Source organism: Rana temporaria, chromosome 1 (genome assembly GCF_905171775.1).
Source record: "Rana temporaria chromosome 1, aRanTem1.1, whole genome shotgun sequence".
Classification (NCBI taxonomy): Eukaryota; Metazoa; Chordata; class Amphibia; order Anura; family Ranidae; genus Rana; species Rana temporaria.
In genome coordinates this window covers 580,279,474-580,294,617 of record NC_053489.1, presented here as the reverse complement: position 1 = coordinate 580,294,617, position 15,144 = coordinate 580,279,474, and the positions used below count along the sequence as shown (strand labels likewise).

General features: G+C 42.5%; 1 protein-coding gene across 10 annotated transcripts in view; it reads right to left on the bottom strand.

Moving 5' to 3' along the window:
• Positions 1-15,144, bottom strand: part of FRYL (FRY like transcription coactivator) — a 505,173-nt gene that overhangs the window by 98,695 nt on the left and 391,334 nt on the right. For all 10 annotated transcript variants that reach the window (XM_040334951.1, XM_040334921.1, XM_040334924.1 and 7 more), the window contains 6 exons: positions 13,633-13,818; positions 11,933-12,019; positions 11,477-11,745; positions 8,283-8,478; positions 5,303-5,427; positions 393-450 (listed from right to left, as the gene is read on the bottom strand). In XM_040334951.1, coding sequence (XP_040190885.1) covers positions 393-450; positions 5,303-5,427; positions 8,283-8,478; positions 11,477-11,745; positions 11,933-12,019; positions 13,633-13,818 — 921 coding nt within the window. The remainder of the gene's footprint in view (positions 1-392; positions 451-5,302; positions 5,428-8,282; positions 8,479-11,476; positions 11,746-11,932; positions 12,020-13,632; positions 13,819-15,144) is intronic.

The following is a 15,144-nucleotide window of genomic DNA, read 5'->3' as shown; positions in this document are numbered from 1 at the left end:
AAATGTGGGGGGACATGGCTGCAAATGTGGGGGGACATGGCTGCAAATGTGGGGGGACATGGCTGCAAATGTGGGGGGACATGGCTGCATATGTGGGGGACATGGCTGCATATGTGGGGGACATGGCTGCATATGTGGGGGACATTTAAAAAAAGTATCGGTATTCGGTATCGGCACTTGTACTCGGTCCTAAAAAAGTGGTATCGGGACAACCCTATTTTTCACCATACAGGACTTGGATCTTTTAATTATCAAGAGGTTCAAGAGAGGTCTGGATACATCAACAGGTAGAGCAAAAAAGACCTTGAATTTCCTGTATTACAATTTGCAGCAAGAGCTGGAAGCTGAGCATGTAATATAAACAATGCAGTGCTGACATATAATATAATTACCTCTGGTCTTCTATCAAGTGCTTCCTTAATTATGGGGTGCAACTCCTCTATTAATTCCCTGGATACAAATAACAGATAACAGTGTAAGGCACCTGTAGTTTAAACAGCTGTTCAGACAGGAAACATTACGGTGTTTACATAATATTTACAGGCGTGGGTTGCAATTACACCAACGTGACAAAACGCGCCAGTGCTTTTTGGCAATCTGCATCTCGGTCATTAATGAGCTACATCTTTTACATGGGACGTGCACTTCACAGGATTGAGGGAGGACAAATGATAATCATACTGATCAAGTCGGCAACAAACCCAGTGTAATACTCTTTATAACATTGTACAGTAACAGTAGGGAAATAATTGCAACAGTTACAAAAGGGAGTTAAGGTAAATAATTTCATTAAAAAGAAAGGAGATATATAAACACACTGGGCTAGATTCAGAAAGAATTTACGTCGGCGTATCTATTGATACGCCGCGTAAATTCAAAGCTGCGCCGGCGTATCTTCTTTCTGTATTCAGAAAGCAAGATACGCCAAAATTAGGCTAAGATCCGACTGGCGCAAGTCTCTCACGCCAGTCGCTAGGTGGCGCTTCCGTCGATTTACGCTAGGAATATGCTAATTAGGTAGATACGCCGATTCAGAAACGTACGTCTGCCCGGTGCATTTTTTTACGTCGTTTACGTTAGGCTTTTTCGGGCGTAAAGTTACCCCTGCTATATGAGGCGCATCCTATGTTAAGTATGGACGTCGTTCCAGCGTCGAATTTTGAAAATTTTACGTCGTTTGCGCAAGTCGTTCGCGAATAGGGCTGTACGTAAGTTACGGTCACGTCTAAAGCATTGACGATTTGCGGCATAATTTCGAGCATGCGCACTGGGATTCTTTCACGAACGTAAAAAACTTCAAGTACGTGGGGTCACAATTAATTTATATAAAACACGCCCACATCAGCCACATTTGAATTAGGGCGGGCTTACGCCGGACCACATACGCTACGCCGCCGTAACTTAGGGCGCAAGTTCTTTATGAATACGGAACTTGCGCCCTAAGTTACAGCGGCGTAACGTATCTGAGATACGTTACGCCCGCAGAAAATTACGCTGGGCTACGTAAAATATAGCCTACTGTATCTAGCAAACCTGCCCAACACACAGGCAGATGTCTTGCTGGGAATGACAGGTTGCAAGACATCTGCCTGTGCTTACATTACAATTTCTTACCTTAACCTTTCCATCACTGGAATGGCATACACCTCACTTACATTTAATACATATACAGCATTGTGCAAAAGTTTTAGGCAGGACAAAATGCTGTAAATTAAAGGCCCGTACACACAATCGGATATTCCGAAAACAACTGTGTGATGGACGTGTTTTGTCGGATAATCCGACTGTGTGTATATGCCAACGGACAACTGTTGTCGGAATTTCTGACAACAAATGTTGGCTGTGCATGCTCTCAAATTGTCCGACAACAAATGTGTTCCGTCGGATTATCCGATCGTGTGTACACAAGTCTGTCGGACTAAAATCCAAAGTACAAACACACATGCCCCAAACCAATGCTAACCATCAGACAACATTAGCAGAAGTTGCCCAAAGGGTGGTGGTAAAGGGCTGAAAAACAACGTAGTTTTGTGTTATGTTGGCTGAAAAAGGTCTGCCGTCTGTATGCAGAACAAGTTCACGGCCAACACCCTTCGGACAAAATTTCCAAGCATTTGTTCGATGGAAGTCCGATCGTGTGTATGAGACTTAAGAATGCTTTTAAAAATAGAAGTGTTAATAGTTTATTTTTATGAATTAACAAAATGGAAATTAAATGAACAGAAGAGAAATCCAAACAAATAAAATTTTGGTGTGACCACCGCCTTCAAAACAGCATTAATTCTCCTAGGTACACTTGCACACAGTTTTTTGAAGGACCTTGGCAGGTAGGTTGTTCTAAACATCTTGAAGAACCAACTGCGGATCTTCTGTGGATGTAGGCTGCCTTAAATCCTTCTGTCTCTTCATGTAATTCCAGAAAGACACGATATTGAGATTAGGGCTCTGTGGGGACCAAACCATTACTTGCAGGTCTCCCTGTCCTTTACGCTGAAGATAGTTCTTAATGACATTGGGTGCATGTTTGGGATCATTGTCCTGCTGCAAAATACAATTTAGCCCAATCACACAGATCCCTGATGGTATGGCATATGATGGATTACTATCTGCCTGTATTTCTCAGCACTGAGGACACCATTGATCCTGACCGAATCTCCAATTCCATCTGCAGAAATGCAGCCCCAAACTCCCAAGGGACATCCACCATGCTTCATTGTTGCCTGCAGACACTCATTGTAATGCCCTCCAGACCTTTGGGAAACAAATTGCCTCCTGCTACAGCCAAATATTTTAAATTTCGACTCATCAGCCCAGAGCACCTGCTGCCAATTTTTCTGCACCCAAGTTCCTATGTTTTCCTGCATAGCATGTGGAAACAAGACTAAGCAACTCAACTATGACACATTAGGGTTGTCACACCACATATTGCTTTGTATTTCTCTTCTGTTCATTTGATTTACATTTTAACAGATACATATAAACTATTAACACTTCTATTTATAACAGCATTCTTAAAGTGGAGGTTCACCCGAAAAGTTCATTTTTAAGATTAGATTGATGCTCATTTTGTCAAGGGGAATCGGGTAGTTTTTTTTAAATCGAAGCAATACTTACCGTTTTAGAGATGCATCTTCTCTGCCGCTTCCGGGTATGGGCTGCGGGACTGGGCGTTCCTACTTGATTGACAGGCTTCCGACGGTCGCATACATTGCGTCACGATTTTCCGAAAGTAGCCGAACGTCGATGCGCAGGCGCCGTACCGACGTTCGGCTTCTTTCGGCTACTCGTGACGCGATGTATGCGACCGTCAGGAACCTGTCGGAAGTCTGTCAATCAAGTAGGCATGCCCAGTCCCGAAGACCATACCCGGAAGCGGCGGAGAAGATCGCTCTCTAAAACGGTAAGCACTGCTTGGATTTTAAAAAAACTACCCGATTCCCCTTGACATAATGACCATCAATCTAATCTTAAAAAAACAATTTCGGGTGAACTCCCGCTTTAATTTTCACACCTGCTCAAAACTGTTGCACAGTACTTTACTTGAGCCTTTTTTTGTCGACAGACAATTAAAGTGGTTGTAAACGCAATTTTTTTTTAAATTAAAATAATAAACATGTTATACTTACCTGCTCTGTGCAAATATTGCACATAGCGGTCTCCTTCCTCCTCTTTTGTCCCCCCACCCACCGTTTGCTATAGGGGTACACGTGTGGGCACGCCCTGAGCCAGGCTGTGTACAAAGTCTCAAACAGCACAGCTACACACAACATGTCCCAAGTCCCAGGAGGCTGCGGGACCATTCACAAAGTGCGACCGCAGTGGGAAGCTGGTGTAAAGCAGTAAAAAACCACAGCCGGCTTCCCAATTTAAGCATGCCAGTGCCGGGGACCCAAAGACTGGCGAAGAACTGAAAAATTACCAGCCCCGGTGAGCATAGGGCAGGACCCCTGGACAGGCAGGTGTCCTTTTAATAAAAAGTCAACAGCTACAGCATCTGTAGCTGCTGGCTTTAAATTTTTGTTTGGGGGAGGGGGGGATGCATGAGTGAAAAACGAAAGATGCTGTGTGAGTGCCCCATGTGCTCCTTAGCAACCAATGATGTCATCTGTAGGTAGGATTCGAGCGGGTGGCCCAGCACAGGGCTGGGGCTCCAACTTGTAGCAATCTGTAAAAAAAGGCAGGCTTGGATAAAGCCACTTCATCCACCTGCCTTTGTTAGTATGCTTGTTAGAATTATGCCCCAGAGTAGCTCAGACGGCACCCCGGTTGAGAAAGGCTGACATACAGGGATAAACTTTAGCAGGAGCTCTGATAATCCTAGAGCAGAACTCGAAGGACAACAAGAGGAAATAAAACTCTGAAGTTTATATTTGCCTTGAATATGGTAAAAGGTTAAGGTGGTTTAATGCTGTGCTTCTGTAATACACTTTAGGAATAATATTATTAATGCTGTGCTTCTGCAATACACTTTAGAACCAACAGTATCCACAACCGTTCTAACTAGCCTGAGGATAGAACTTGTTTATTAAAATGCTGAAGCAAAGGCAGATAGAAGAGATATCCGTCTTGCTTTTACCTTCACTTTTAACATTTAGTGGGAAAATGAACTTTACTGAATGATGTAGAACAATGCTTCATGTTCTCTTTATCCAGTTTTCATATTTAAGCTCCTACTTTTCCGCGTAAGGCTGAAATCAGATGTTAAACACTTCAATCCACAGAATAAAAGAGGTTCTGTTCAGGGCTCAAGTCCTGCGGGAACGCGTGGGAACGGAGTTCCTGCACTTTTTTCACAGAAGGAATCCAGTTCCCTTTGCAGGAATAGAGCCACCCGAGCCAATCCTTCACTAAGCGGCGATGCCCAGCTCGAGTCACTGTCAGGGGCAGGCGAACCTTAGTAATCCTTTATGTTACTGGCCCCTTCCTGTATATGGATTCATCGGGTAGTGTGCGGGTATTCCGTCACTTCCTCGATGCCGCAATGTCTCCTGGGAGCTTTTGTCATTGTTCCCAGAAGACATTGCGGAGGTCTGCCGCGAGTTATCGCGGGATTTAGAAAGTACTTGAGGTTTAGTAATTTTGCATATGAGCGTATCATTTTTTTATTTTTTTTGGTGGGGGAGTGGATCTTGGGTGGGAGTTCCCACACTTTTTTCCCCAGGACTTGACCCCTGGTTCTGTTTAAGTAAATCACTACAGATATGCTTTATCTGTGTTAGGAACATTAACTCTGAGTACGAAAAGTTAGTTATTATAACATTACTTATGTGACAATTTCTCAAACAATAAATAGGCAACTTACCTAAAAGCTCCAGGGTTGGTCCTGCCAAGGCCCAGAACTAGAGATTCTGTAATTTCCATACTCTCAGAACGCATCATGGGTACTATGTGCTTGAACAGAGATGAGGGGGATGGATTGCCAATTATCTGGAAAATAAAACCATCATTAAATCCCATTCTCCATTGCTGCTCGCATCTCTTCTGTTACATTCCTAAGCCCAGCCCATTGTCACCGACACTCGATCACTATTGCTCCACTTGCTTTTTTCAGACTTGCTTTTTTCTGTCAGTGCTTCTTGGCCTCCTCACTACTTGGATTTCTCTGGCTTTCCCAGTAATTTTTACCATTTACTTCTGGGTAACTTCAAGTATAGGTATGTTTCTCTGTCCTGACACCCCATCCTTTCTTCCTTATTTCTAGCTTATCAAATCCTTCCATATCCATTCCAATCCCTTTCAAATCCCCCACTTAAAAATGTCCATGCTTATGATATACAATGGGGTTTATTTACGAAAGGCAAATCCATTTTGCACTATAAATACAAACTGCACTTGGAAATTGCACTTGGAAGTGCAGTTGCTGTAAATCTGAGGGGTAGATCTGAAATGAGGGGAAGATCTGAAATGAGGGGAAGCTCTGCTGATTTTATCATCCAATCATGTGCACGCTAAAATGCTGTTTTGTATTTTCCTTGCATGTCCCCCTCGGATCTACAGTGACTGCACTTCCAAGTGCACTTTCAATGCAATTTCAAGTGCACTTTGCTCTTGCAGTTTGCACTTGTAGTGCAAAGTGGATTTACCTTTAGTAAATAACCCCCATAGTGATATACTCAGAGACTCAGAGATTGTTTAAGCTCATTTATTTTTTATTTTTATTGTCCCAACAGTAGATCATAAGCATAAGAACAATGGGCCAGATTCACATAGAAGAGCGGCGGCGTAACGTATCTTGGATACGTTACACCGCCGCAATTTTTCATCGCAAGTGCCTAATTCACCAAGCACTTGCGATGAAAACCTACGCTGGCGGCCTCCGGGCCAATTTAAATGGGCGTGTACCATTTAAATTAGGTGCGCTCCCGCGCCGGACCTACCACGCATGCTCCGTTTCCGAACTCCCGTTGTGCATTGCGCGCCGTGACATCATTTTTTCGAACGGCGACGCGCGTAGCGTAATTCCGTATTCCCGGACGGCTTACGCAAACGACGTTGATTTTTAAATTTCGACGCGGGAACGACGGACATACTTTAGACAGCAATACGCTTGCTGACTAAAGTTAGGGCACCTAAAACGACGACTAACTTTGCGACGGTAAACTAGACTAGCGGCGACGTAGCGAACGCGAAAATCCATCGTGAATCGCCGTAACTCCTAATTAGCATACCCGACGCTGGTTTACGACGCAAACTCCCCCCAGCGGCGGCTGCGGTATTGCATCCTAAGATCCGACAGTGTAAAACAATTACACCTGTCAGATCTTCTGGCTATCTATGCGTAACTGATTCTATGAATCAGTCGCATAGATAGAAACAGAGATACGACGGCATATCAGCAGATACGCCGTGGTATCTCCACTGTGAATCTGGCCCAATGCTCCTAAAACTATGTCAATCGCCCACTGCTGATGGAACTCCTTAGCAACTTCTGCAGAAACCCTAAAGTTCCACAGAACCCAGGTTGATAATGATTGCTTTAGACTGCCCAGCCAACAGCACTGCCTGCCTATCATTTAATTTCTGTATTTTATTTTTACCTTACTTACATTTCTGACAAGGTGGACAAAATACAAGGCAAACATATAGTAAAAAAAAACAATGTGAGCATCACGCCAATTGATGTAGGGTGCAGAGAACCACGTTTATTAGTGCTTACCTGAGATAACACTAGTTACAGTGACCTGGAAATTAGGTTGTGCTTGAGCAGTCATGCAAATAGCTTTTTGCATGACTGCTGAAAGACAACATAAATAACAGGTCATTTGTTTCAGAACCCTTTAATTTCTAAAAGAGTCCTGCAAACCATTACCATATAGTTTCCATAGTACTAATGAAGGGGGGCTTATGAAATCCCCAAAATGCACTGGATGTAACATCTTGTAAAAACAAGATTAGAGACTAATATACTTATAGTATTTCTCTGGACTCTGAGTTTGTGTGGTGCTAATATTGGGGTAGATTCAGATAGAATTTATGCCGGTGTATCCATAGATACGCCGCGTAAATTCAAATCTGCGCCGGCGTATCTACTTTCTGTATTCTGAAAGCTAGATACGCCGACATTTGCCTAAGATACGACTGGCATAAGTCTCTTACGCCGTCGTATCTTAGGGTGCATTCTGCCGCTGGCCGCTAGGGGCGCTTCCGTTGTTGTCGGCGTAGAATATGCCAATTACCTAGATACGCCGATTCACAAACGTACGTACGCCCGTCGCAATGTATTTACGTCGTTTACGTTAGGCTTTTTCGGCGTAAGGTTGTTCCTGCTATTAGGAGGCGCAGCCAATGTTAAGTATGGACGTCAGGTCATCATACATTTACATAAAACACGCCCCCCCTTCCACATTTGAATTACGCGCCCTTATGCCGGCCCCATTTACGCTACGCCGCCGTGACTTACGGAGCAAGTGCTTTGTGAATACAGCACTTGCTCCTGTAAGTTATGGCGGCGTAGCGTAAATACGATACGCTGCACCGCCGTATCATTGCGCGCCCCTACGTGAATCTACCCCATTGTTTTTTATTTATATGTTTGGATTCCCCCTGGATGCTCCCAAGGCCTCCATGGTGTAAATGACCTACTATAGACAAAGCAATATGCTCTATGATTCAGTGATCAGCGTCTCACATCCATAATCCAGAAATATAAGGCAAGTCTACAATCGATTATGCCATCTAGAGGCAAATGACATCAATTTAATTATTGCGGACTTTGTTATATATAAAAACACCATGAATAGAACAGGGGTATGACGAGTAACAGTACATGTAAAGTAGCTTACTTTTGGATCAATGCTATATCCACTATCTGGGGTAGACGCCAGCGTCTCAGGAGGGGAACATCGTACGGAACCAGCAGATGCTGAAGAAGACGTGGACGTTGCTGCACTGCAGCAAAGAATTAAGTAGTTCCTCCAAAGTCCAATGTAGGAGTCACTGCCGGTTACTGCAGTCACTTTCTTTGCATTAATGGGACTGCTGTAAATAAATGTATTTAAAGCATATGGTTAGTAAAATCTACCAACAACCTGTGTACTAAATTCTTGACCGTCAATTTATATTTTCATATCAAAGATCATTAGTCTTCATTTAAAGGGAATTTTTTAAACTGCAGATATGTGTATCAAAGTGAACCTGACCTTAACTGAAAAACCTGACCTCAACTAAATGTTTCTAAGGCTACAACAGTGCTAAAGTGCCTACAATAATTTGCATTCATCTTCAAATAAACTCTTATGTCATTATTGAGTTCCTTTTGGATCCTGGGTCCAGGATTGGGCCTCAACTCCCCCAATCAAGATTTATCCACACATGTAAATCCCCATCGTCTGTAATTTGACTGTCAAGTTGAAGAATTAGTTGCATTAATGAGGGCTCCAATTAGGCAACAGTTGAAATCTCATGTACAAAATGAGAATAGGTATAAAAAGGCTCCATAGTGACAAAGGGGTTCATCATAGGCCCAGGCTGTTCATGATTCCTATGAGTGCTAAGCCCCACATCTTCTGTCATTAAAGCGGGAGTTCACCCGAAAAAAAAAATTAACATTAGATTTAGGCAAATTAAGGGGAGCAGAAACGGGTATTTTTTTTTAAATCAATGCTGTACTTACCGCTTTAGAGATAGATGTTCTCCCACCGCTTCCGGGTATGATCTTCGGGACTGGGCGCTCCTATTTGATTGACAGCCTTCCGACGGTCGCATACAGCGCGTTCACCAGTTGCCGAAAGAAGCCGAACGTCGGTGCGGCTCTACACGCCGCCTGCACACCGACGTTCGGCTACTTTCGGAAACTCCTGACGCCCTGTATGTGACGGTTGGAAGCCTGTCAATCAAATAGGAACGCCCAGTCCCGCACCCCATACCCGGAAGCGGCGGGAGAACATCTACCTCTAAAACGGTAAGTACGGCATTGATTTTAAAAAAAATACCCGTTTCTGCTCCCCTTAATTTGCCTCAATCTAATGTTAAAAATAGATTTTTTGGGTGAACCTCCACTTTAACTGTCAAGTGCAAGATTTAAAGTGAAACTAAAGGCAATATACTTACCTCCTCTCTAATGGTCCGGGTCCCTCACCAGTGCTGGCATCTTCTCCACGGTCTGGCCTTTGGACGTCTCTATTTGGCTGTCGTGTGGTGACAATTCCTGTGAGCAGTCAGGTAGGTATATTTTATCGAAGAAGATACACTGCATGACTCTGCAATAATAACCTGCCTGCTTGCAGACTTTGGTAAAATTTGTTTCAATTCTGCTTTAAGTGCAGGACTAGGGGCAGCAGTCGAAACTTCTTGTACAACCTCAGCATAGGAATCAAGTAGCTCCACAGTGACAAAAGAGTTAATTTGAATACTATGAAGTTCAATGCAAGCACCACAACATGACTGTACAATTGCTACCTTAGAAACACTTTAGGCCAGGTCTGGTTCACCTTACAGAACAAGAGAACATTTAGTTTTAATCAGCTGAATACATTTCAGAAGCATCAAAACCAGTGCTGTGTAATGTCTTGCAGTTTTCTTTAAAACAGCTGCAGCCTAAGTAGAAAAGCCTGTGCCCTGCCTTCATGCTGCAGAGAATCTGTGTGGAAGCAGCTAAAGCTCTTCAATCAACAGGGAGCATTGAGCTTTGCTGATTGCAGAGCTAAAAATTTGACTCAGCAGGGGGTGTGCCAACCTCTGTTGAGAATACAGCAGCTTGGCAGCAACAGTCAAAGTCTATCATCGTGTCATAGTGTAGAGCTAATGACATGTATGAAGTAGGAAAAAATAAAATATTTGTATGTTGGACCAAGCTGTCTGTAGTGAAAACGCCACCATTTCCACAGCTCTACTTCAACTGAATATAAATTCAGGAAACATTTAACATTAACATAAAATTCAAGTACAAAAAACAAAAAATGGTTTAAAGGGGTTGTAAAGGAATTTTTTTTTCATAATAAGCATCCTTTACCTGCAGACATTCCTCTTTTCACTTCCTCATTGTTAGTTTTTGCTCAGAAGTTGCTCTATTTCTTCTCTGTTCTGTTCACTTCCTGCTTGTCTGATTTTACTGACCACCGTGAAGGGAGGGTTTACTGCGGTGGTCAGTGACGTGCTCACCCCCTCCTGGGAACTACAACTGTGCGGCAGGACGCTCTCTACGTGTTAGAGACTTCAAGGAGGTGTGAACTACTGGGTGTGCCGCAATTCATACTGGGAAATGTAGTTCTTACATGAACGAGCGATGCAAACCAGGAAGTGAATGAGAGAACAGAAACTAGAATGCCAGAGGTGATATAGATGAAGGAATTTAATAGGTATTTACTTGTTTTTTTAACAGAATCATTACACTATTCTGTTTGTCTACCTTGCAGACATTAATTTTAGACAAAAATATTTTTTCCTTTACAACTCCTTTAGGCTGCATTCACACCTGAGCGTCGGTCGTTTTTTTGGGCGTTTTCTTTCTGGCGTTTTGTTGCGCGTATTTGCGCGTTTGCATACAGCGTCGTGCAACGTTTTTGTACTTCGGCGTTTTTTATTTTAGCCAATAGGAAAAATGATCATCTTTTCATCACTTGTTGCTATGTTGGTAGATTTTTTTAATCTTCTGCATGGGCGACAAGTTCCATTTATTAAAGCGACGAAACGCCCGTAGCAAACGCCCATTACTTTCTATGGGAAAAAAAAACGCTCAAATACGCCCAAACCGCACGATACGCGCGACAAAAAAAGGTCCGGGACTTGTTTGGGCGTTCAGGTGTGAACAGTCACCATAGGGAATAATGTTAATTCTCCCCTCTGGCGTTTGTGAGCAGTGCGCTTCAGGCGTAAAAACGCCTAGGTGTGAATGGGGCCTTAATCCTAATCTGAGCACAGCTGAATGACCGAGTGCCTATTGAAATTATTCTGGGGTCAAAGCTAATTTAGAGAAGCACCTATCTCCGATACTCCCACTGCAGAGGTGTGCATTTACCAGAAGAAATAAACATCTTACTTTATATCAACTTGTGGAGACAGAAGCTGCAAGCGAGTATAGGAAAACATCCAGGCATAGCTGACAGCTGTGGGGCAGTACTTGGGCAGTTTATCTTGTTTCATGAAGCTGGAGAGGCTTATTATCCATGGATCCAGACCCTGTGTAATGTGTGCAAAGATCCATATATGCGATGGGCTGACAACATCAAACTGATGGCTGATTGGCGAGGAGCTCCATTCTGCAAGTGTCTGCAGATCTATCGAATTTGGACAGTACAGCAAAGTGGTCTAAATGCAAAAAGAAAAACCATGTTAGAAGTTAACTTGATGTACCAGTATAACCAGCCTCTTGTATGTTGGATTTGTCCTTGTTGAGTTGTGCTTTCTCAATTCACATTTTTCCAGGTTGTTCAAACAATATTCAGAGCAGTATTTGGGAAATAAACACATTAAGAAAATGTGTGACAACACTTGCCTGATCTGCTCCTGTAAGATGTATAAAGCTTTCCAGAACAGAAGGACTAAGCCTGTCCATCACATCAATAGCCAGTTCTTCATCACACTAAAAAAAAAAAAAAAAGTTAGAGACACGAAAACATAAAATGTTATTCTGTTTTACTTCAAAGAAGAATTTTTCAGCCATCATCTACATTTTGCAATACACTCACCCTCCCCTTCAAATTATCAGTACAAATACACTGCATGCAGACGCGACTGTAATGCCGCGTACAGACGATTGGACATTCCGACAACAAAACCGTGGATACATTTCCGACGGATGTTGGCTCAAACTGGTCTTGCATACACACGGTCACACAAATGTTGTTGGAAATTCTGAACGTCAAGAACGCGGTGACATACAACACGTACGACGGCATTAGAAAAGGCAAGTTCAATATCAGTCGTGTTAGTAGAGCAGGGGTCAACAATATCCGGGCGCCAGGTCACAATTGCGACCATAAAATTGTGACCTGGCGCCCGCCGGTAATTGAGGCCGCAGCTTTGCGGCCTACAAGGCCGCGGCCTCAATTACAGGCTGCCGCGATTGCGCGGTAGGGGCGCACGGAGGCACAGGATCCTGTATCTCCGTGTGCCCCCACCTCCCCGCCGAGCGAGCGCGGTGGGCCCGTGACGGCTGGTAATGGAGGCCGCGGCTTTGCGGCCTTGTGAAGTCCCAAGCTCTTCCTTCTGTCAGCTGGCGCCATCTGGTGGTGGCCGTTGGCATTACAAGTTAAACAGCAATTCTAAAATGTAATTTTTCACTATTTTCACTGCCATCTCCTTCCCTCTAATTAGAACCCCCAAACATTATATATATTTTTTATTCGTACACCCTAGAGAATAAAATGGCGATCGTTGCAATACTTTCTGTCATGCCGTATTTGCACAGCGGTCTTACAAGCGCACTTTTTTTGGAAAAAAATTACACTTTTTTTAATTAAAAAATAAGACAACAGTAAAGTTATCCCAATTTTTTTTAATATTGTGAAAGAAAATGTTACGCCGAGTAAATTGATACCCAACATGTCACGCTTCAAAATTGCGTCCGCTCGTGGAATGCCAACAAACTTTTACCCTTTAAAATCTCCATAGGCGACGTTTAAAAAAATCTACAGGTTGCATGTTTTGAGTTACAGAGGAGGTCTAGAATTATTGCTCTCGCTCCAACGATCGCGGCGATACCTCACATGTGTGGTTTGAATACCGTTTACATATGCAAGCGCTACTCAGGTATGTGTTCGCTTCCGCGCGTGAGCTCGTCGGGACGGGGCAAGTTTTCTGGCTCCTAACTTTTTGTCCACACACAATTGGAATGTACGAGAACGGATTTTGTTCCAGCTCTCAAATTTTTGTTCCGACCAAAAGCTCCCATCGAACATTTGTTGTCGGAAATTTTGAGCGTGTGTACGCGGCATTGTAAGAAATATTCTCAGAAGTCACAGAAATTCACATCCGTTCATCAGCATATTTTTCTTAAATTTGTGTGTGTGTGTGTGTGTGTGTGTGTGTAATATATATATATATATATATATATATATATATATATATATATATATATATATATATATATATATATATATATATTAAGAATACAGCGTAAACTGATCATTTGGGAATATGCTAGCATAATCCAGACTAGATAAAAGCTTGTCTTTATTAAATATCTTCTCTTACCTTGGGAAGTTCTAACACAGTATACAGAGTTCGTATCTCCCGCAGGACATTTACAGCAAGTCTCCTGGTGGAAGATCGGCTGTTACATAAAATGACCAGTGCAAAACCCTCTACAACATGGAACACATTGGAGAATGGACTTCTCTCCAGAGGGAGGGTATGGGATCCTCCATTGGCCAGGCCCCGCTGTAATCAGAGACATGGAAACAAAAGTTAACGTTTGACGGTTTTTATAAGCAAGGATTTCCCAACTCACTTATAAATGTTTGATGGTTCGAGTTTCCAATCTCAGGGCTCACGCACACTGCAGTTCAAAAAAGCTTTTTTTGTGCTCTTTTGTACATTTTGAACATAAGCATTTTTCACAAACCCTCCCCATAGCTAATTTTTCCTATTTTTTTTGTTTGTTTAAGCTTTTATTTTTTATTTTTTTGCACTTTTCACGTCTTTTTTTCTGCTCAAAAGCTCCTCCCAAAAACATGAGTTTGGTGCGGAGGGCTTTCTAATGGTAAGAGCATATGCCTGTAAACTCCTGAAAAAGCCTGTACACATTGGCCAACATGGAGGGGAGTCTCCAGGCAGAAAAAAATTGAGTTTAAAAAAGCTTAAAAGCCTGTAGGAGCAGCTTCTTTGAGATGCAGTGTCCTTAGTCCTTAGTGTTTCAAGCCAGCTGCCTTTCAATCAGTCTTATAAACAAGATTTCATGTTTAAAATATAAATCACAAATTAAAACATACATCTTAGCTTTCGCGTTTACATGAACATAAGAACACAAATTTTACTCAAATGTGATTTAGAAATGTTCCTTTAGGTTAATTCTTTATAGGAGCACCTTGTCATTTTGGTGTGCCTGTTCTATTCCTGACACTTTTTACCATATTTGACAGAAGAACCCCAAATCAAACCATTTTGGGAATAAGATTGCTCACAAGATTTTTTAATTTATTAAATTGTTTTATTTTCTAAAGTATCTTTGACAATCTGAACGATACATAGTAGAAAAAAAGAAATCAGCAAGCTTACAAAAGCCAACTTAACATTGAAGAATACCATAAAAAAAAACATAGTAAAAACATAAATGGACCAGGGCACTAAATTGGCAGATGACATAAAAGAGTTAATACACAGAAAAGAGGTGTGCCATTTTCTGTATATTCCAGATGGCACCTCCTTTAATATATATTGTATATTCCAAATGGCATCAAATAAGAAAAGTTAAGGAACCAAGACCATGAAAAAAGGGGTATCGAGTACCACACCTCCAATGGCATACAAGGCACCCCTCTCTCCCAGAATAAAGGAGTGGGGGAAAAAGTGGGGGGTTGGGGCAAGAGAAGGGGGGACTCACAGGAAAGAAAGGGCTAGGAAATAGAGAGAGGGAGGAGAGAAAAGAGGGGATGAAAAATGGAGGACGCCAACACCCAGGTGCCTCAAGCTTCTATCGCAGAAACAGGTCAAAAGATGGTGGCATGTAGGACTCAATCCACGGTTCTCATTTCCCATTAAAATTGG